The following is a 21,484-nucleotide window of genomic DNA, read 5'->3' as shown; positions in this document are numbered from 1 at the left end:
CATTGAAAAACTGAAGATGTCAATGGTAACATGAAAATGTGTACAGTAGTCACACCCAAAGGGACTGAGGAGAAAAATACACCCTGCAGATTACCTAATAATTACAGCGTTTTAGATTTATGAAGGACCATATATATATACTCTCATCTAAGATCATGCAGCTATTTAGCCCTTTCCATTTTTAAATTCAAAACCTAGCACTGGTTCTTGACACATGATAGGTATTTAGTAAGACTAAACAAATGACTAAATAAATGTCTAAAACAAATGTATTATGACTACCTACCTAATATCTATTTATCACTCTAAAAGAAAAGGGAAAATTTGTCTCTACCTTAAAACACTTTATCAAAAGACAGTTCTCTTCTAAACGTGTTCCTTTAATTATAAAGTATGATACCAAAAATTCATGTTGAGACTAAGAATAAAAGTTCTTAGAGATTTAAATGGGTTGAGCACAACTGTGACACTGGTGCATAAAGCAAGATAAAATGGGTAGGTAGTAGTAGCTCTTAGGGTAAAATGAATACCAAGATATTTTATCAAAAATCAATTAGCATCACATATGAGAAAAGGATTCCTTCCCCCAATTTTGCAATGTATGGTATCAAACTAATTTTGTGGATAAAATATAGAATTAAATAAAATTAGAGCTAGAAAGAGCTCAAGATATGGTCTAGTCCAGCTTTTCTAGGCCATTGTTAGGCCACACAAAAAGTGACTATTTCCTCAATCTTGTCAGGGATAATAGATATAGCCAGTACTATTCTAGGTGCATAGAGAAGTTAATTCATTATATACAGTGACTCAACAAGACTAAGAATAGAGAAGTGAAAATAATTTGAATCTACTTAAAACAGAACAATAATTGTTATTACAATGTTAGAGTCAGTACTAGAACTAAATAGTTTCTTCTCTTCCTTACAAAAGTATATAAAACTAAAGGTTACGGTATTTGGTACTGTGTGTTACTTTACCAACATCACGATTTTTCCTTATAGAATTGTGGTAATTCCCTTTGATATAGAATTTTAAAAGGCTGGACCTATGAAAAGGAACTATAATCACAATCATAATAAATGTATTATACTAAACTGTTCCTTGCTGTATAGTATCTAGTTTCAATTACAAATCGAGTAAAAAAATTTTGTCTTTCATAATGTGAATGTATTTTTGCTCACAAAGGTTGAGTATGTATCCCTTAACCAAAATGCTTGGGACCAGAAATGTTTCAGATTTCAGAATTTTTCAGATTTTAAAATATCTGCATTATCTTACTGGTTGAACATCCCTAACCCAAAAATCCCAAATCCAAAATGCTCCAGTGAGCATTTCCTCTGAGCATCATGTTGGCACTCAAAAAGTTTCAGATTTTGGAGTATTGTGGATTTCAGACTTTCAGGTTATGGATACTTAACCTATGATACATATTGGTAGTGCTGACACACACAAAAATTAACTGTAGTTTTAAAACTTTAGAACAAGAGTCTCAATATGGTCAATGGGTGTAACATATACCCCTGGAATAACTAAAAACAAACTATAATTTATAAATCAGAAACGAACTTATAAAAGTAACTTAAAAATATAAAACGGTTATGTGGTATAATTTTATATCCCTTTTTCTCTCTATAAAAACATTAAATAGGGCTATATGAAAATTATACTACAGATATTTATTTGGAGTTAAAAATTCCAGAGCTGGGCATAGTGACACACCCGTAGTGACAGTTACACAAGAGGCTGAGATGGGAAGAGCACTTGAGCCCAGGAGCTGAAGTCTAGTCTGGGAAACGCTGTAAGACTCTGTCTCTTAAAGAAAAAAAAAATAGTTCTAGATCTAGGCTACCAAAGCTGCCTGTGACCTATTATACTTAAAAAAGCTTATAACTGTTCATACACAGAAAAGAATATCCAACGTTAAATATATCTAACATTTTCAAAACTGCTACATTTTTGCCACTGTGTCCACGAGACTGGTGCTAAAACTGATATCCTACGATAATTTAACATCCCACCAAAAAACTCCTCCTATAATGACTTGCTCAAACATGTCAAATGAATCATGTGAACTGACTGCAATTTTCAGTTTCAAAAAATCTGTAGATATGTATTTCCACTCACCTAAACATAAATATTCCTTCTACGTGTTCAATTAGAAAAAATAAATGGTCATTTTGTAACTACCTTCAAGACCAAAAAGACTTTCGTGATACTAGATAAAAGGGTAGGCTGACCATAGTTACCATTTCGTCTAAAAAAATTTTTTCAGGTGCTCCTACATCTTTGTATTTCTTGATTTTTTGAGATTTCTCAGTTCATTTCTCTTAAGTGTACATTCACCTCTATTTTAATAAACTCTTTAGATTCAAAACAAAGCAAAACTGAACATGGTGCCACATGGGGAAACAAATAAATAAATTTAATGGTAGGTTAAAAAGAAGGTATAACCTAAATTTGATGATGAAATAAATATTAGAAATACATGCAAAAAAATAAAATTGCAAATGAAGTAGGGGAAAAAAGGTGATATATTTTTTAAGCTATTAAAGGATAGCAGACATGATAATGTTAAAAACTGATGAATCTGATTTTCTAAAAATGTAAAGTTCCTATAATTTTAAGAAGTCAGTATTTAAAAAGCATATAACAAGGATATACTTTTGACATATGGTTACTCTCCTTTACAAAAAGAGCTCTTAAAAATGAACTAAAAAGGTAGAACCAATTTCACCTATCAAACTTGTAAAGATTAAAAAAGAATCACAATATACAATATTGTTAAGGGACTCTAGTAAATGCTGGTGTGCTGGTAAACTGATGTTAACATTCTAGGGAACAATCAGGAACTATTATCAAAACCACAGAAAACGTACATATTATTTAATCAAGCAATTTTAGTTCAAAGAATTTAACCCACAGAAACAAAATAAAAATGATCACTACAGCATTATATAAAAAAATATAAAAATACCTTTATATCTCCCTAGGAAACTGGTTAAAAATACTAGGGTAAACTGGTAAGATGAAATAATATAAAACCATTCAAAACACACTGCAGATTGTTATAGTGACAAGAAATTTTTGACAAAATATAAGGGAAAGTATAAACTACGAAAGATAGTTTTATTTTGGGCTTTTGTTTTAAAAGGTAAGGAAGGACAAAATTCAAACTATAGTTAACTTAGGATGCTGGAATTACATGTAATTTTTGTCTTGGTCTTTATGCTTTATTGTGTTTCTCAAATTTTCTGCATTAGGTATTCCTTTAACTTGAAAAAAAAATCCTTGTTAATTTGAAATGTTTAAAAATGCTTTCAGTCAGAAAAGTTTTAAAAAGTACAAAAAAATGTTAAATGACTGTCAACTGTTTTCGAAACAAAATAAAATTAATGCTAAATATTTTTACTATATTCTAAAGATTCAATTTCATGTATTTAAATATAAGTATTATACACTGTCTCACATGCATAAGAAATCGTAAGTATGTTTACATATGTGTACAAACAAGCACATCATCTATACTGAATGTGATTCAGGAAATAATTTCCCAATCAAAACCAGAGTATCTGTTTCAGAGTATAGCAGAGAACTTCAAAAATGTTCCCAGAATATAGTACACATTCATTAAATCACAGCTATTACTTTTATTTTAGCTCCCACTTTTCTTAGACTTATGCAGACAGACTTCAATCCTCTCTATCACATTATATATATAGACCACAGACAACAGACAAATGTCTTCATTCTATTTCTCATCAGTTGTTTGTAGTATGAGAACAAGGTTAAATATTCATGCACAAGAAAACGTGCATAAGAATCTGATTCTATTCTGTCAAAAAAGAAGGAAAAGAAGCAATGTCATATACTTCAGATTCAGAAGAACTAAGAAAAAAAATAAAAAACATGCCTCTAGATGGAGGTTAGCATTAATGCTGTAATATTAGCAAACTTGCACTAAGACTCTGGACTAATCCTCTCACACTGGGATTTCCTCCTGTCACTACAGCAATAAAAAAGCTAACAAAAACATTAAACATCCAATAAGCAAGATCCTACAGCATTCAACATTCTTGATTTTTCTCAGTTTTTTACCCAGGCAACAGAATTCTTCTACTTTGGAAGAGGTGATTCTCTCAGTACTAAGGCTAATACATGCATACAATTGACAGAATTTTTAAACAGCAGGGAGTATAATACTCTTTGTATTATAAGAACAATCTGAACTCTAAAAATTCACATTTTTGATTCACCAAAAATAAATTTAGCTTAGCAAATGCAGGCCTTTTTACTTCCAAAGAATGTCATCTATATTTGAAAGAAAAACTTATTTCCTAAACATAAACAATATGGCAAAACACAAATGACCTAGTTAAAGCTATTCACATATTATGACCAGCAAATTATTGATTTATTTTCATTTAATTGTTGATTTGTTCTGTTTTTCATTTCAAACGACATGATTCACACCTTCTCACCAATCCTCTGGAAACCACAGTGCTTTCTGAACTTACGGTGATGAAAACTGCACTCAACAAAATGTTAAGTGTGTTTAATAACTTACTCATGTTCATTGATGTAAAGTTCTGCAAGTTCATGCCAGGCTTCTTGGTCTCCAACAAATCTGGCGAGAAGAAAAGAAAAAAAAAAGTAAGTGTGTAGATATTCTGCAAATGAACAGCATGAAGACAAACAGGAAAATCAAATGCAAATTCCATTTTAATTAAAAAAGATTTATCAGAATAACAAAACACGATCCTCTTGTAAAATACTCACTGTTCCAGATACTCATTCAGTTCCCGAATGGCCTCCACATTTTTCCCCTGGGCTTTTCGAATGGCAATCTTACGCTTTCTTGCAGCCTGTGGGTTGACATTAATAAGGGATTAGGCCCTCATGATTCCTTGGGGTTTTGTAAAGAAGGTAATTTGACTGTGCAAATTATTATCTCAATGCCAGAGAAATTCCATTGTAGAACTACTGCTTAGTGGGAGTTTATAAACATACCCCATGACATCCCACTGGGGAATTCAAACATTCCTCTAACAATCACATATGCTTTACTTTTGATGCACACAATGTATGCACCGTTTCATCCAAATAAATAACCATCCAGATTCTGATAATTACTAGCCAGCAGGGAATCCTAATCTTTATCCAACTTAAAGTCCTTTACTCTGTCTCATTCATAAGATCTGTATCCTAAGAGGGTGGAGGAATGGTGGAGATTAGGGGGAAAAAAATCTCACCATGACATGGCCTTTGAATATCATTATATAAATATGGCTTCTGACAACTTTTTCACAATTTTAAGAGAAAATCTACCCATGAGTCTTTCACAAGAATAATACAGTCCCGAAATAAATATTGTATAATAAATAAAACAATTAAAAGTTGTATTCTAAAGTTTTTAAAATGATAAACATAAAAATCAATGCCATTTATTGTGCATTCATCAAATATGTACCAGACTTCTACTATTTGCTAATATTGTGCTACACAATGAAAATATAAAGATAAAAAAGAAATGATAATTCCTTGCAGAAGCTCATTCTCATGACAAAAACATATCATATAAAAAATTTAATGCAGTAAGAGCAATGACAGAGATATCTAGGGTGTTATGAAAATAAGGAAGATATCCTGACACATGCTGTGGCAGAGTGGACAAAGTGGAAAGACAGAAAGCAAAGACGGTCCCACACGTGATACCCGTACTGAAACAAAGAGTAAGTAGACATTAAAAATCAAAATAGGAAGTTATTTATGGAAACTCATGTGCATAGTGGGAAGAAAACACGAGCAAAGGCCTTGGAGAAGGCAGTACTGTATGTAATCCAAGACTACAAGTTTGAGGCTGAGGTAAACAGTCAGGGACCGGAGCACACTGTATAAATTATTAAATTTACATCCCCTCTATGTTTGCTTCAAATACAGAAGGATAAACAATGAAACATACTATAACTGAGGCCAAGCTAAACTTATTAATTATGAATAAAATTTCTTATTGTTTTATATAATATTCCACAAGATGCAGACAGAAGTAAAATGGATATGGCCTCTTTAGAGTATCAAGAGCTACTCATTATGGGGTGGCGAGTGAGTGATTTGGCTCTGAAGAAATGAAAGTGAAAGTTTAGAGAAATCAAGAGACTAATAAACAAGGGTCAGAGTAATGTTTATAGTAATTGTGGTAATATTTGGGTAATTAAAAATGATGTCTTAAGAATATATATCCTTAAGCATATCCTGAGAGTAAAAAAATAAAATTAAATTAAAAAAGAATCTATATCCTTAATCAGGTCATGCCAAAGGCCTTAGTGCAATGCCTGTCACACAGTAGGCACAGGCAAATATTTTTAGTTTTTTAATTTATTAATTAATTAAATTATTTATTTAATATTTCAATATATTTTAATTTTTAGAATTTTACTAAGTAAAACAAAAATGTACCACAATAAATGAAAAGTTTTAAAAGTCTCAAGAACTCAGAAGTAAAAGTAAAGCTCTGAAAGTAACTCAAACCCTAAAACCATTAAGAATTTTAGACTTAAAATGGGAACATTGTCCCTAGTCCTCCCAATAGATGAGGGATAAATTAACATGTAATCAAGAAACTTTCTTTTGGCCATATCTGATTTCACCAAAATTTGAAACATTAATTTAATCTTTCATTTTTCATGACACTACTTCTTCCACAGACAATATGCAGAGCAAAAAGTCTGTTTTGAAATCAAAAAGACAAGAAACTGAATCCCAACTCTTATCACTTACTAGCTTTTTTAACCTCTGCAAACTTCAGTAATACCATCTACCTTCAAGCACCAATATAAAGCAATTAACACAGCATATAATAATATTAAACAAATGTTATCTTCCTTTTTTAACATTTGGTTCCAGGCTTAATGTTTATGTGTTAAATCTTGCCACAAAATTCTAACCAAGCAATATTTAAAGGACTGGAACAGACTTGCTTTATTTGATATTTATATCTTGTCCCAATCCTTACAGGATTTGTAACAGGAGAGATGAGATACTGTATGCAGTGAAAACTAGTTGAAAACAATTGGATTCACCTGGGAGCAGTGGTGCATGCCTGTCATCTCAGCACTTTGGGAGGCTGAGGTGGGAAGATCACTTGAGCCCAGGAGTGAGAGACCAGTCTGGGCAACATAGTGAGACCCTGTCTCTACAAAAATAAAAATAAATAAACATTTTTTTAAAAAGAAAATATTGCATACAAATGCCACAAATCAAACAAAAAAAATCAAAGTATAAATATGATAGCAACTAACACATCTATAGTAATAAGTGGCATGAACACTGTCCTGGACACTTCGGCACAATGAGTTTCATGAAGGTGGACTGAAAACACCTAACTTTGACTCACTGTTTTAGTTATTTGACCACAGAATCATTCCTCTACTGTTGAACACATACAAACACAATGTTTTCAGGTCAGCAGCTTTCTGCAGAATACCGTTTGTAGAGCAATATTTTAGACTGTTTCAAAGATCATTAATCTTTAAAAATAACTTTTAAAAGAGAATACTTTGGAAAATGATGGAAAATAGATGTGTATCCAACTGAAATGTGTCAAGAGGGAAAACTAAGGTATCTGAAATTTCTGATTCTCATCCTAGATTCTTCTATAAGACTTCCTAAAAGAGGCTGTGCACAGTGGGTCACGCCTGTAATCCCAGCACTTTGCAAGGCTGAGGCAGGTGGATCACTTGAGGTCAGGAGTTCGAGACCAGCCTGGCCAACACGATGAAACCTGGTCTCTATTAAAAATACAAAAATTAGCCAGGTGTTGTGGCGCACATCTATAATTCCAGCTACTCGGGTGGCTGATGCAAGAGAATCACGGAACCTGGGAGGTAGAGGCTGCAGTGAGCAGAGATCGCACTGCTGTACTCCTGCCTGGGCGAGAGAGCAATACTCTGTCTCAAAAAAAAAAGACTTCTTAAAAGAAAGAAGCAGATTTCTTACAAAGTAAATAATTCATTATTATTTTGAATTATGTCCATTTGTGGTGGCTAGCACGACTTTGTAAGAATTACGCAAAAAAGAAATTTAGTATTAATTTTGTAATAACCAATTCCATCTGACAAAAACTTCAGGAAGATAGACGACTTTAAATACTAGGCTTGGCCAGACACGGTAACTCATGTCTGTAATCCCAGCACTTTGGGAGGCTGAGGCAGGAGGATCAATTGAGGTCAGAGGTTCGAGACTAGCATGGCCAACATGGTGAAACTCCATCTCTACTAAAAATAAAAAACTTAACCGGGAATGGTGGTGGGTGCCTGTAATCCCAGCTCCTCGGGAGGCTGAGGCAGGAGAATCGCTTGAACCTGGGAAGCAGAGGTTGCAGTGAGCCGAGACTGTGCCACTGCACTCCAACCTGGGCGACAGAGTGAGACTCCGTCTCGAAAACAAAAATGAAAGAAAATAAAAATAAAAATAAAAATAAATAAATACTATGCTTTATTAATTAGAGAAGCATGTCCCCAAATCCCTAGTGTATGTGTACGAGCAATACATTTCTCAATCATGTAAAATTTAAGATATAGCGTTTTATCTCCTACTATTCTAAAATTTTAAACAAACATTTAAGTGGTAACCATTCAGCTATGCAAAGCCAGTCTTCCTAATTAAAATATACATGGTAGCTTAAAAAAAAACCCTACTAAACTATCATTACCATATGAGCAAAGATATATCATTAAGTCACAAACTTTTTACTAAATAACAGCCTTTTACAGGTTAGTTCTTCTAAAGAAAATCATACTATCCTGACATAAGAACCAATCTTTATCATAATTGTATTAAATTAAGCAGGTAATTTAATCCTGGCCAAAAAGACACAACAGGACCAGATTTACTCCTCCTACCTTAAGATACGGGACATTAGGCAATGAAGGGCAGTGACTCCTGAGAGGTGGGGAAACAAACCAGGTGAGTCCCATTTTTATTACCCTGGCTCACTGCTTTGACAGTTTCAAGGGTGCTGTGCAGGAAGGGGAAAACCAGGTTGAGCCAAGTTCAGAAGTTCCGGAGAAAGAGCTGAAAGTCCACGATGATCAAAGAGTCTGGACTTCATAGGACAGAGTGCCAAAGAGAGAAAAATATAGAATAAGGACTCTGGGGCTCTGCAGTGGTCCCCTTGAGTACTTAGTTTTGTACTGATCAGTGCATGCGGGTGAGGAAACTACCCAAGGCCAGGAAAACAAACACCAGAAAGGGTTAAGGCGAACAGTGCACAGCACTGATACAGGGCTGGAAACAGTCTCTTCTACCAGTCAGCCTGGAAAATGTCATGATTCATGGGCACTGAATAGAGTATCCAGAAGGATCTTGCTTCAGTAATGGGGTATAATTAGCCCTGGTCTAAACACTGTTCTGGATCAGGTCTAGCAAACACTCAAAGGTTCAAACTATTTGTAAGTAACTTAACTGCAGCCCAGAAGAAAGCTCAAGAATATAGGAATACAAACATGGAAAGAGAGGCAAACATGGCTGTTGAGTCCCATTTAGAGCACACTTTAAGCATAGCTCTGTTCACTATCTTGATTGTGGTGATGGTATCACAGGTGTACACAAACATGAAAACTTACTAAATTGTACACTTTAAATATGTGCTATTTATTCTATGTCAATCACATGTGAAAGCAGTTAAAAACTAGTGCTAAGAAGACTACATGTTAATAGTCCTGAATATTTAACAACTTTGATTTTGCATTTCTTTCTTTTTTCTTTTTTTGAGACAAAGCTTCGCTTTTGTCCCCCAGGCTGGAATGCAATGGTGCTATCTCGGCTCACTGCAACCTCTGCCTTCCGGTTCAAGCGATTCTCCTGCCTCCGCCCCCCAAGTAGCTGGGATTACAGGCACCTGCCACCAAGCCTGGATAATTTTTGTATTTTTTTAGTTAAGATGGGGTTCCACCATGTTGGCCAGGCTGCTCGAGAACTCTGACCTCAGGTGATACACCCGCCTTGGCCTCCCAAGGTGCTGGGGTTATAGGCATGAGCCACCACGCCAGGCCAATTTTGCATTTCTTTCTTTTAATTTCTCTCCTGCCAAAGTTCTCATTTTTTCTAAATATTTGGTTTGCATCTATCTTTACAAAAGTGAATTAAAGTCTTAAAAATGAAAACTTCTGCATAAGTGATTCTACTATTTGGAGTTAAAATCTATTATAAAGTACAAAACTTCAAAAAGTACTCAGTATGATATAGGATAAATTATTTTTTAAAAGCCACTTAAGGCTGGGCGTGGGGCTTATGCCTGTACGACTGTAATCCCAGCACTTTGGGAGGCCAAGGCGGGCAGATCACCTGAGGTCAGGAGTTTGAGACCAGTCTGGCCAACATGGTGAAACCCCATCTCTACTAAAAACACAAAAATTAGCTGGGTGTGGTGGTGTGCACCTGTAATCCCAGCTACTTGGGAGGCTGAGGCAGGAGAATCACCTGAACCTGGGAGGTAGAGGTTGCAGTGAGCCAAGATTGCACCACTGCACTCTAGCCTGGGCGACAGAGCGAGATTCAGTCTCAAAAAAAAAAAAAAAAAAAAAAAAAAAAGCCATTTCAAGTCTTAAAGTTTTGTCACATAATTCAAAGCTTATGTAAAATTTTAAGCAACAATATACAATGTATCATACATAAAAAAAGCAATTATAATAACAAAAACACTGGTTCAAAAAACTAAGATAAAAATAGAAACACACATCTTAGTTTCTGTGCATTCATACAGAGCAGTAATGGGCATTGAAGGAAGTATATACTGCAGTTTGGTAGCTATCTGCAGAATAAATGAATACATCACAAATTTTACAGCTGGAAAGAAATGAGGAGCAGGCAGTGATAATTATATCTCTTCATTTTATGTAGACAAAAACCAAAGCGCAGTCTTACACTGCAAATCCTGGGGCTCCTGAATCTGTTCATGTCTCTTTTTTGCCATAGTCTCTTGCTCTCTGGACACTTACTACTCAGTTGTACAACTCCTTATTCATATAATGTCTAACTGTGAATAGAGTCAAGCAGCATATCTCCCAAAAGCCACACAAAACCCTAGGTTTTGAGTGATTATCAAGCAACCAGAATGAGGCTCAACAAGGCTTCTTGTGGCTGTTAAGTCTCATTTAGAGCACAGAAAAAACGATTTTAACAAAAACCAATTTTGGCCAGGTACAGTGGTTCATGCCTGTAATCCCAACACTCTGAGAAGGCCAAGGCGGGAAGATCACCTGAACCCAGGAGTTTCAGAACAGCCTAGACAACACAGCAAAATGTTGTCTCTACGAAAAATTTTAAAAGATTACTTGGGTATGGCGGTATACGCCTGTAGTACTAGCTAATCAGGAAGCTGAAGTGGGAAGACTGCTTGAGCCCAGGAGTCAGAGGTTACAGTTAGCTATAATCGCCTCACTGCAATCCAGCCTGGGCAACAGAGCGAGATCCTGTCTCAAGAAAAGAATAATAATTCGATCATAGCTTCCTTAGCATAATATTCTATACAATAAAAATTACGCTTAGATTTTTAAAAATAAAAACAAGTTATTCATCTTCACACACTCTTCAATAGTGGCAAGTACAGTCTTGTTAAATGACTAAATTTAAATAATAAAATTTCTGTAGTAGTAACAGCTGGTTGTCATGTGTTAACTACCTACTCTCAATTCCATTTATTACCATTGCTTCTTTCCTCATGATAAAGAGCCTTAATTTCTGAAATCAAAGTAGCTATCCAGAGTTTCTTACTAACTGTACAATCTTGGGCAAGTCACTTAACTTCTCTATGATCTTGTGTGCCTATAGAATAAAGACAATATCTGAAAGGATTATGATAATGAGATAATATATGTAAAGTGTTTAGCTCAGTGATGGCCCATAGTAAATATTTGATAAACATTACCTTTCTTCATTATCACGTCATCATCATTTTCTTCAATTCTATCACTCCTCCTTTCACAATTTTCCTCATATGTATACTTTGCTTTGTAGAAAGCTGCAGCTTTTTCTCAGTTGTAAAGTAGAAAAGAAATCTGGATGATCATATAAGCTGTTCTTTTAACTGAACATACTTTACTTAAATGTTTTCAAAAATTCACAAAATCAGAGCTCGCTAAACAAATTATATCATCCCTTAATCAATGCTAATAATTACATTTTTTGATCTCACAAAGTTTAGAAGATTTTTAGCCAACACCAATTCACATAATTTGTCTGCAGCCCTAATCGATGTTCTGAATAAACAATCTTGAGGTTTTAAGAAACGCAACAATAGTTCTGAAGAACCCATGTATGATAGTGAAAAACATGCTACTAAAAGAATACCATGAATCACAAGCAATGTACTCCATTATCCAAAAGTAAATCAACTGGCCAACATGGATCCTATTCTATTTTCTTCAAAGAGCACTGAATACATAAGGTTCAATCCCTGGCTTCAGAGAATTCACATTCTTTTAACTGAAATATGTGTTAAATAAATAAATAAATAAATATGTGTTAAATAAATAAAGCTGAGAAGAAACAACTGAAAAGTACAGTATTGTTTAAACTGTGGAGTGAGCATAAAGGTTATTGTGATGTTTACTAAAACAATCAAAGGGGATGTGGCTACAGGACAGCTAGACCCTGAATAAAGACTAGAATTGGAAGAGTCATGCTCCTGTAAGATTTTTCCAATTAAAGATATATATATACATACTAATGCCAAACCATAAATGGAAACCTATATAATTTGTTCCAAACTTTTAAAGACCATGAATAAAGCTTCATCCAATTGGCTACATGCCTTCTATAATGTTACACAGAATAGGGCTAGTTAGCAATTTTTTTTGAAAGACATACTTTTCTATTTTATTTTAAATAGGCTACCTGAGGGAAGAGATATTACCTAGAAAAGGATTAAAGGATTAAGGCAAAATAAAATCTAGAACCTCCCTCTTGCCTCACTCCAGACTCAGTGACCCAGAAGGAACTGGACAGTTGACCAGCAAAAGGAAAGCAGAATCCAGGTTCCCTGCCTCCAAGGTTTATACCTAGAAGCCTGAAAAATGTGGCATTTTAAAACCATCTTCCAGAGCACAATACCCTCTCACGGTAACTGGTCTTACACATTTACTGTTTATGGAACAAATGTCTGACCGTGTACTCGGGTGTATTCAGCAGCATTGTTGCCTGCAGTTCCCTGTGTTCACCAGAGATACTGAGCTCAAAGAAGAGGTTTTACTCTACTCATCACTGCAAACTGCACATTGATCCACAGTCACAAAGAGGCCTGTGTTCTGTTCCCTGTAAATGGAAACATGTTCTGAGCCTGTCTGCCTCCCGCGGCTGCACCTGGTCCTCCATACCAACCCCTGGGGGTGTCCACAACCACTTGAGACAGAAGAAGGTGGAATTTCAGACAGGAGCTTGATTGGATCTTCAATGACAGACTTGGACTAGTTATGGCCCAGACACCGGCCCCGCCCAGAATCGCCAGGAGAAAGCTTTGCTGGCCCTGGAGGTAACGCAGGGCCTGCCTCCCTCCACTGAGTCCAATAGGCACAAGCAGGCTGGCGTATGGCCAGAGTGTGTCAAAGCCCTCTGATGCCTTTCCTTTACCTTTTTTAAAGAATCCCAAATAACTCATTGAAATGACTCAAAGGCGAAAAAGTTTTACCAAAATGAACCTTTTTCAGTTAACTACTCATCAAATGGATGTATTCGGACCCTCTCAAGTTTCTTTCCCTAGTTACAGTGGGGAACTGGCTGAGTGTCAACTGTGGGATTCACTACACCATCTTACCCTCAAGACACGAGAAGACGAAAAAGATGAACATGCAACCTGCAGAGCTGGGCTTAATTCCCACGTCACAGTCTGGTTCCTGCTACAGGAGGCTACCCTTCTCAGACAAGAGATTTAATAGGGAATTGAAGGAATAGTTAGGGGGCCAGGGAGATGTGACTGACACTGGTTTTCAAGGTGAATGAGGGGTTGGTGGAGGGTTTGGTGCTATAGCTAGTCAGGACATTTGCAAATTCAAATACATTCCTGTGTGAGGCATATTACCATTTATCAGTTTTTGTGAATATGTGTATTTTAAGCAATAAGATTTAGCTGGTCAGACTTTTCTAGGCAGTCTCAGTGGTGCATTTCCTGTGTTGTGACTGTTCTGAAGACAGAGTGGCTCTAACAACTGTGAGAAGCCTGAATAAAAATCAACCCCCTCCCCCACCTCCCCTCACCAAAAAAAAAAAAAAAAAAAAAAAAAAAAAAAAAAAAAAAAAAAAAAAACTTTACCCTTGGCACAGAGAAAATTACATCTAATTCATAAATAAAACTACAAATATTTGATATATCACAACAGGCAGAGTTCACAATTCAGGACAAAATCTGATCTTTCTGAAGTATGAAATCAACTAAAAAACAATAATTACTCTGCTTTCTGAAAGGCATTCCTTCAACAAGTATTCACTGGAAGCCTACCAAATGCTGGGCACTCTCCCACTCAGTGGATATAATGTTTTCCCCTTAAGGAAGATTCAAAGTATGAAAAGTCAATCATTTTCAAAACGCAAGCCGAAAAAAAAAAAAGTACAAAACTGGTACTGGAGTAATATAAATAACAAAAGTTGTCAGTAGCCCAGTCCCCTCCAATTCCACCTGTCTTAGTTTTAGATTCCCATAATCTCTAGCCTCAGAACAGCCTCCAAATTACTTATCTCTTCTCATCTCCTTCAAAATATATCCTATTTCGATGACACATTATCTCTAAAACTAACTGATGGTATTTACCTAATCAAAATTTGACTTCATACTCCATTCTCTAAGAATAAAAATTAAAAATTACCAAGTTGTTAACAAATATAGACCTTCTTTTTGTACTTCTAGCTACTCTGTACAATGAATCAACTCAGAGGTATAAAATACTGTCTTCCTCAGAAGTAAATCAGTGGAGGAGAAGAAGGTTAACTAGGCAGAGTACCAGAACCTTGCCCTCTCTTTATCAGAAGAGAAATGAAATTTGAAAAAAGTGTAAAAGGAGACAGCTCAGAAAGAAAAATACAAATGGTGGTTTAAGAATATTAAAAGACGTTCTCACTCCTGCAATCCCAGCACTTTGGGAGGCCGAGGCGGGTGGATCACGAGGTCCGGAGATCGAGATCATCCCGGCTAACACGGTGAAGCCCTGTCTCTACTAAAAAAATACAAAAAAATTAGCCTGGCGTGGTGGCAGGCACCTGTAGTCCCAGCTACTTGGGAGGCTGAGGCAGGAGAATGACGTGAACCCAGGAGGTGGAGCTTGCAGTGAGCCAAGATCGCGCCACTGCACTCCAGCCCAGGAGACAGAGCAAGACTCCATCCAAAAAAAAAAAAGAATATTAAAAGATGTTCAGCAGTACTCATAATGCAAATTAAAACAAAGTAACATTTTTAACCATTTAGGCAACTATTAAAAGGAAAAAGCTGAAAATACACCACGTGGCAGTATACGGGGAAAGTGGCACTCTCATATGCCACAGAAAGTGGGTACAGATGAATAAAAAGCCTTTTCAGAAGGAAATTTGGTAACATCAATCAAAATTTAAAATCCATGGAACTCCTGACCCAGACATTTCACCTCTAAAGATTCATCCCACCAATGACATCCATGGAAAAACGGTTTCTGAGAGGAAATACCAGAATCATCCTAAGGGTTCACCAAGGGGACTTAGTTAAAGAAACTTTTTCATTAAGACAAGGGAACATATATCCATGCAATGCAATCCTACTCAACAGGATAATGTAAAGGATGTGAATGACATGCCATGATCTTTAAACTATACTGTTACATAGACTATACCACATTTGCAATTCTAGCCATTCTACCCGTCTAAGGAATACACACACACACACACACACACAAGCACACCTATTTGTCTGTGCATGAAAAAATGTATCTGAAAGATCACATAAAAAAATCATTAACAGTGCTTGCCTGGCTGGGCATGGTGACTCACGCTTGTAATCTTTGGGAGGCTAAAGCGGACAGATCACTAGGTCAAGAGATCAAGACCATCCTGGCCAACATGGTGAAATCCCGTCTCTACTAAAAATACAAAACCTAGCTGGGCGTGGTGGCACGCACCTGTAGTCACAAGTACTCGGGAGGTTGCATTAAGCCGCAGCCTGGAGACAGAGCAAGACTCACTCTCAAAAACAAAACAAAACAAACAAACAAACAAAAATAGGACTTCCCTAAGAGAAGGAGTACCTGAGCTCAGGGATAGAGGAAACCTGAACTCAGGGATAGAGGAACAGACTTATTTTTTTTTTACCATATCATTTTATATTGTCCACAATTTTTAACATGCGTATGACTTTCTCAATAGAGTATTTCAGAGCTTTCAAAAAGATGGGGAGAGGTATGCCATTCCACCATTCTCTCAAATAAAAAATTCTGGAACTTCCATTCTAATTACCTTATTCTTTTTTTCCTAAGTAGGCCTTGTACTTTAATAATGCTAAGGCTTATTCATGCATTCACTTGGGATACAATGTCTTTCTACCATTTAAGTCACACTCATTCCTTCAAGGCCTTCCAGACTCAAAATTCATGCAAGTCACCAAAGAGAATAAATCAGTTTCAAAGTCTACAGCATGTTCATCATATCATGCTACCTCACCAGAAGCATAGAAAAGGCTTATTCATCCTTGTGTTTGTACCCACTACCATGCACACTGCAAGCATAACAAATGTTCTCTGAAAGAATAATGAATGCATGTGAATAGGAAGTACAGCTGCTTAAAGCTTCAATGAACAACTTCATTTCTATACTGGATATCCAGAAACACAGAGGCATAAGACAAATAAAAGGTCATGTGATCACTTTTTGACAACGCAGAGAACAGTAAAGGAGAATAAAACTGGACTTTCCCGCCTTTGAGATAATAAGTTGCTTTGGAAAAAGAAACAGTGATGTCTTCTACACAGTAACTTTAACCGTTGCATTATTAGTGAGCCTACTTATAGACTTTATTAGTTCTAGGTCTTTTATAGCTATGTTTTCTCCTTCAATGTCTAGCACAGTGCTTCCTAAGGACACAGGAACAAAAACAGCATCTCTACTCTTAGTAAGGGCAACTCTTTGATGGTTCATGAGAAGTATTCAATACATGTTTACAGAAGGAAAGAAGGGACTGAGAAAAGACTAGATCATGTTTGATAAAAAAAATAATAATACATTTAGCAAAGCTGAATTAAGTCGCCTCACTCTCAAATGTTTACCTACCGGTAGGGGATTTAGTTACTACAGGGAGTATCCCTTATACAAAATGCTTGAAACTAGAAGTGTTCCACAACTCAGATATTTTCAAATTTTGGAATATTTCTGTATACATGCGATATCACAGTGATAAGGATCCAACTCTAAACACAAAATTGGTTTACATTTCCTATACACCTTATACACATAGCCTGAAGGTAACAATTTTATACAATATTTTAAATAATTTTGTGCAGAACACAAAGTTTTCATTGTGTTTTGACTGTGACTTATCACATGTGATCGGGGTGAAATTTTCCACCTGCGACATTATTTCATTCTTCAAAAAGTGCTGAATTTTGAAGCATTTTGGATTACAAATTTTCAGCGTAAGGATGTTCAATTTGTACCACTTCACACATATTCTATGAGAGGAAACATTTGGATTTCTCTTTCAGCCAGTTTTAAAAGTCACAAAAAGCAATAAAATATGGCAGGTACTACAAAGACAGAGCAATAATTATATATTATCTTATATTCTGAAGAAGTGAAATAACTTATTAAAAATTTCCAATGTAAACTGAGACAGAATTAAAATACTGTATTCCTAATTCCAAAATTAAATTATATTGATTTTTAACCTGGGATGAGAAAAATAAAATTCAGAAGCTGTTTTCAAAAACTTGATTTCAGTTTTTTCAATCTATGGCTAAGTGAAAAATGAGTATCTTTGAAACCACAATGAAATCTTATAAGTGAAGAATAAGTACATGAGAAAATCTTCAGAAAAAAAAATGGGTGCTTTTTCTAAGAAACTGTTGAACTAAGATGGTAAGCTATTAGAATTGTAAGATTAGGAAATTATTCAAAAACTTTCCAATTTTAACTTTTTATTCTCAGTATCTATATAAGCTTATAGAAACTATTTCTTATTTTTATTTTTTATTAGATAGGTTTGCAGCTGTCAAAAGTTTTCCTTGAACTTTCTATATTCTGAGAATCTTCACAAAATAATGAAAGTTCTCAGCAACAAAACAAACACATCAAACAACAAAACAAACACATCACACACATACACATTCACACACACACACACACACACACACACACACACACAGACACACACACTCACATGGTTTGGCTGTGTCCCCAACCAAATCTCATCTTGAATTGGAAATCCCACAATTCCCATGGATCATGGGAAGAACCCAGCGAGGTAACTGAATTATGGGGGCATCTCTTTCCTGCACTGTTCTCATGATAGTGAATGAGTCTCACAACATCTGATAGTTTTTAAATGGGAGTTTCCCTGCACAAGCTCTCTTTGCCTGCTGTCATCCATGTAAGATGTGACTTGCTCCTCCTTGCCTTCTGCCATGACTGTGAGGCCTCCCCAGCCATGTGGAAATATTGCCCAGTCTTCTAGGGTATATCTTTATCAGTAGAATGAAAACAGACTAACACAGTAAACTGGTACCAGTATAGTGGGGCGTTACTGAAGATACCCAAAAATGTGGAAGTAACTTTGGAACTGGGTACTGGCAGAAGCTGAAACAGTTCGGAGGGCTCATAAGATGGGAAAATGTGGGAAAGTTTGTAACTCCCTAGAGACTTGTTGAATGGCTTTGCCCAAAATGCTGATGACACAAACAATGAAATTCAGGCTGAGGTGGTCTCAGATGGAGATGAGGAACTTGTTGGAAACTGGAGCAAAAGTGACTCTTGTTATGATTCAGCAAAAAGACTGGTGGCATTTTGCCCCTGCCCTAGAGATGTGTAGAACTCTGAACTTGAGAAGGATGATTTAGGGTATCTGGTGGAAGAAATTTCTAAGAAGCAAAGCATTCAAGAGGTAACTTGGGTGCTGTTAAAGGCATTCAGTTTTAAAAGGGAAACAGGACATAGAAGTTCAGAAAATTTGCAGCCTGACAAGGCAATAGAAAAGAAAATCCCATTTTCTGAGAATTCAAGCCAGCTGCAGAAATTTGCATAAGTAACAAGCAGCTGAATGTTAATTCCACAGACAATAGGGAAAATGTCTCCAGGGCATGTCAGAGGTCTTCATGGCAGCCCCTCCCATCACAGGCCTGGAGTCCTAGAAGGAAAAGGTAGTTTCATGAGCCAGGTCCAAGGTTCTGTGCTGTGTGCAACCTAGGGACTTGGTGCCTTGCATCCCAGCCACTGCAGCTGTGGCTGAAAGGGGCCAACATAGAGCTCAAGCCATGTCTTCAGACGGTGCAAGCCTCAGGTCTTGGCAGCTTCCATGTGGTGTTGAGCCTGTGAGTGCACAGAAGTCAAGACTGAGGTTTAGGAATCCCTGTCTAGATTTCAGAGGGTATATGGAAATGCCTGGATGTCCAGACAGAAGTTTGCTGCAGGGGCGGGGCTCCCATGGAGAACCTCTGCTAAGGCAGTGTGGAAGGGAAATGTGGGGCAGGAGCTCCCACACAGAGTCCCTACTGGGGCACCGCCACCAGAATGGTAGACCCATCAACAGCTTGCACTGTGCACCTGGAAAATCTACACTCAACGCTAGCCCGTGAAAGCCACCAGAGGATGTACCCTGCAAAGCCACAGGGGTGGAGCTGCCCAAGACCATAGGAACCCACCTCTTGCATCAGTATTACCTGGATGTGAGACATGGAGTCAAAGGAGATCATTCTGGAACTTTAAGATTTGACTGCCCCACTGGATTTTGGACTTGCACGAGGCCTGTAGCCCCTTTGTTCTGGCTAATTTCCCCCATTTGGAATGGCTGTATTTATCCAATGCCTGTACCCCCATTATATCTAGGAAATAACTTGCTTTTGATTTTACAGGCTCATAGGTGGAAGGGACTTACCTTATCTCAGATGAGATGTTGGACTGTGGACTTCTGAATTAATGCTGAAATGAGTTAAGACTTTGGGGGACAGTTGGGAAGGCATGATTGGTTTTGAAATGTGACATGAGATTTGGGAGGGGTCAGGGGCAGAATGATATGGTTTGACTGTGTCCCCACCCAAATCTCATCTTGAATTGTAACTTCCACAATTCGCACATGTCATGGGAGGAACCCAGTGGGAGGTGACGGAATTACGGGCGTGGGTGCTTCCTGCACCGCTCTTGTGATAGTGAGTGAGTCTCTGATAGTGAGAGCTGATGGTTTTAAAAATGGGAGTTTCCCTACACAAGCTCTCTTTGCCTGCTGTCATCTACAGAAGATGTAACTTGTTTCTCCTCACCTTTTGCTATGTTTGTGAGGCCTCCCCAGCCATGAGAAACTGTAAGTCCAATAAACCTTACACACACAAACACACACACAGACATACAAATCCCTACACAAACCCCCACACACCCACTGAAAACCCTAAGAAATTTCCACAGAAAATCTCCCTGGGGTGGCAAAAGATTAAAAGTAAGCAACTATCATTTAAGAAACACACCAACTACTATAATACATAAGTATTATTACAGACTATCAAAGGAAATAAGCAGAGATAGGGGATATATGATCAATGCCTGAGATAAATGTGCTCTAGAAACTACAGACATCGAGTTACTGTTGTTCAATTACTAAGCATTTTACATTTTAAAATCTACAGTCAGACATTATATAAGTTTTTTTAATGTCTATTTTTAAAGAAATACTTGCCAAATAAGAGAAAAACTTCATGTATCTTTATTGTGTTAATATAACAATTTCTCCTCCTATAAAAGAAAAAAAACTCAACCTGGTTTTTGTTTAAAAATTTTAAAAATACTTATTTTCTTTTAGCAGGCATATGTGTGCATGGAAATAATGACATAAAACATTAAAATGACTGACATATTATCTAAAGTCTCTCTGTAACTTTTTAGTTAAAAGGTTAAGTCTGAGGAAAGCTATTATGGCAATAAACCATAATGTTCTCAACATTAAAAACAGAATTCATTAGCGTATTTTTCAAACAAATACTACTATATAGGTATCTTTAGAACAAATAATCTATCCAATAAACTAATATACTTGTTCAAAAGTACACTAAATTAAAAGGGTATGTTTCTTCTTATTCATGTATAAGACAGAAAAAAGCAAAAACAAAATAAAATGTCTTCATTAATTCCATATACTAATTACTGAAATGGCTTCATTTTTCATTAAGACAACTAAAAAGTAACTGCACAAATTAAACAATTTAGTATTTCATAAACTTCAAAATATTTTATGCAAACACATAGTCTACTCTTTCCAAATCATAACTAGCCCCTTTTCTAA

General features: G+C 36.3%; 1 protein-coding gene across 2 annotated transcripts in view; it reads right to left on the bottom strand.

Annotated features, from left to right (window-relative positions):
- EMC2 (ER membrane protein complex subunit 2) overlaps positions 1-21,484 on the bottom strand; it is a 49,406-nt gene that overhangs the window by 12,349 nt on the left and 15,573 nt on the right. Inside the window, exons 6-8 of one of the 2 annotated variants that reach the window (XM_038000208.2) lie at positions 4,777-4,862; positions 4,565-4,624; positions 3,658-3,832 (exon numbers count right to left, since the gene is read on the bottom strand). In XM_038000208.2, the coding sequence (XP_037856136.1) occupies positions 3,703-3,832; positions 4,565-4,624; positions 4,777-4,862 (276 nt within the window). In that variant the 3' untranslated portion in view covers positions 3,658-3,702. Of the gene's footprint in view, positions 1-3,657; positions 3,833-4,564; positions 4,625-4,776; positions 4,863-21,484 lie in introns of those variants that run through there. The other variant, XM_008001355.3, reaches the window with a different exon arrangement.

Source organism: Chlorocebus sabaeus, chromosome 8, assembly GCF_047675955.1.
Source record: "Chlorocebus sabaeus isolate Y175 chromosome 8, mChlSab1.0.hap1, whole genome shotgun sequence".
NCBI lineage: Eukaryota > Metazoa > Chordata > Mammalia > Primates > Cercopithecidae > Chlorocebus > Chlorocebus sabaeus.
The sequence above is the reverse complement of the archived record's forward strand: the minus strand, read 5'-3'. Positions and strand labels throughout refer to the sequence as shown.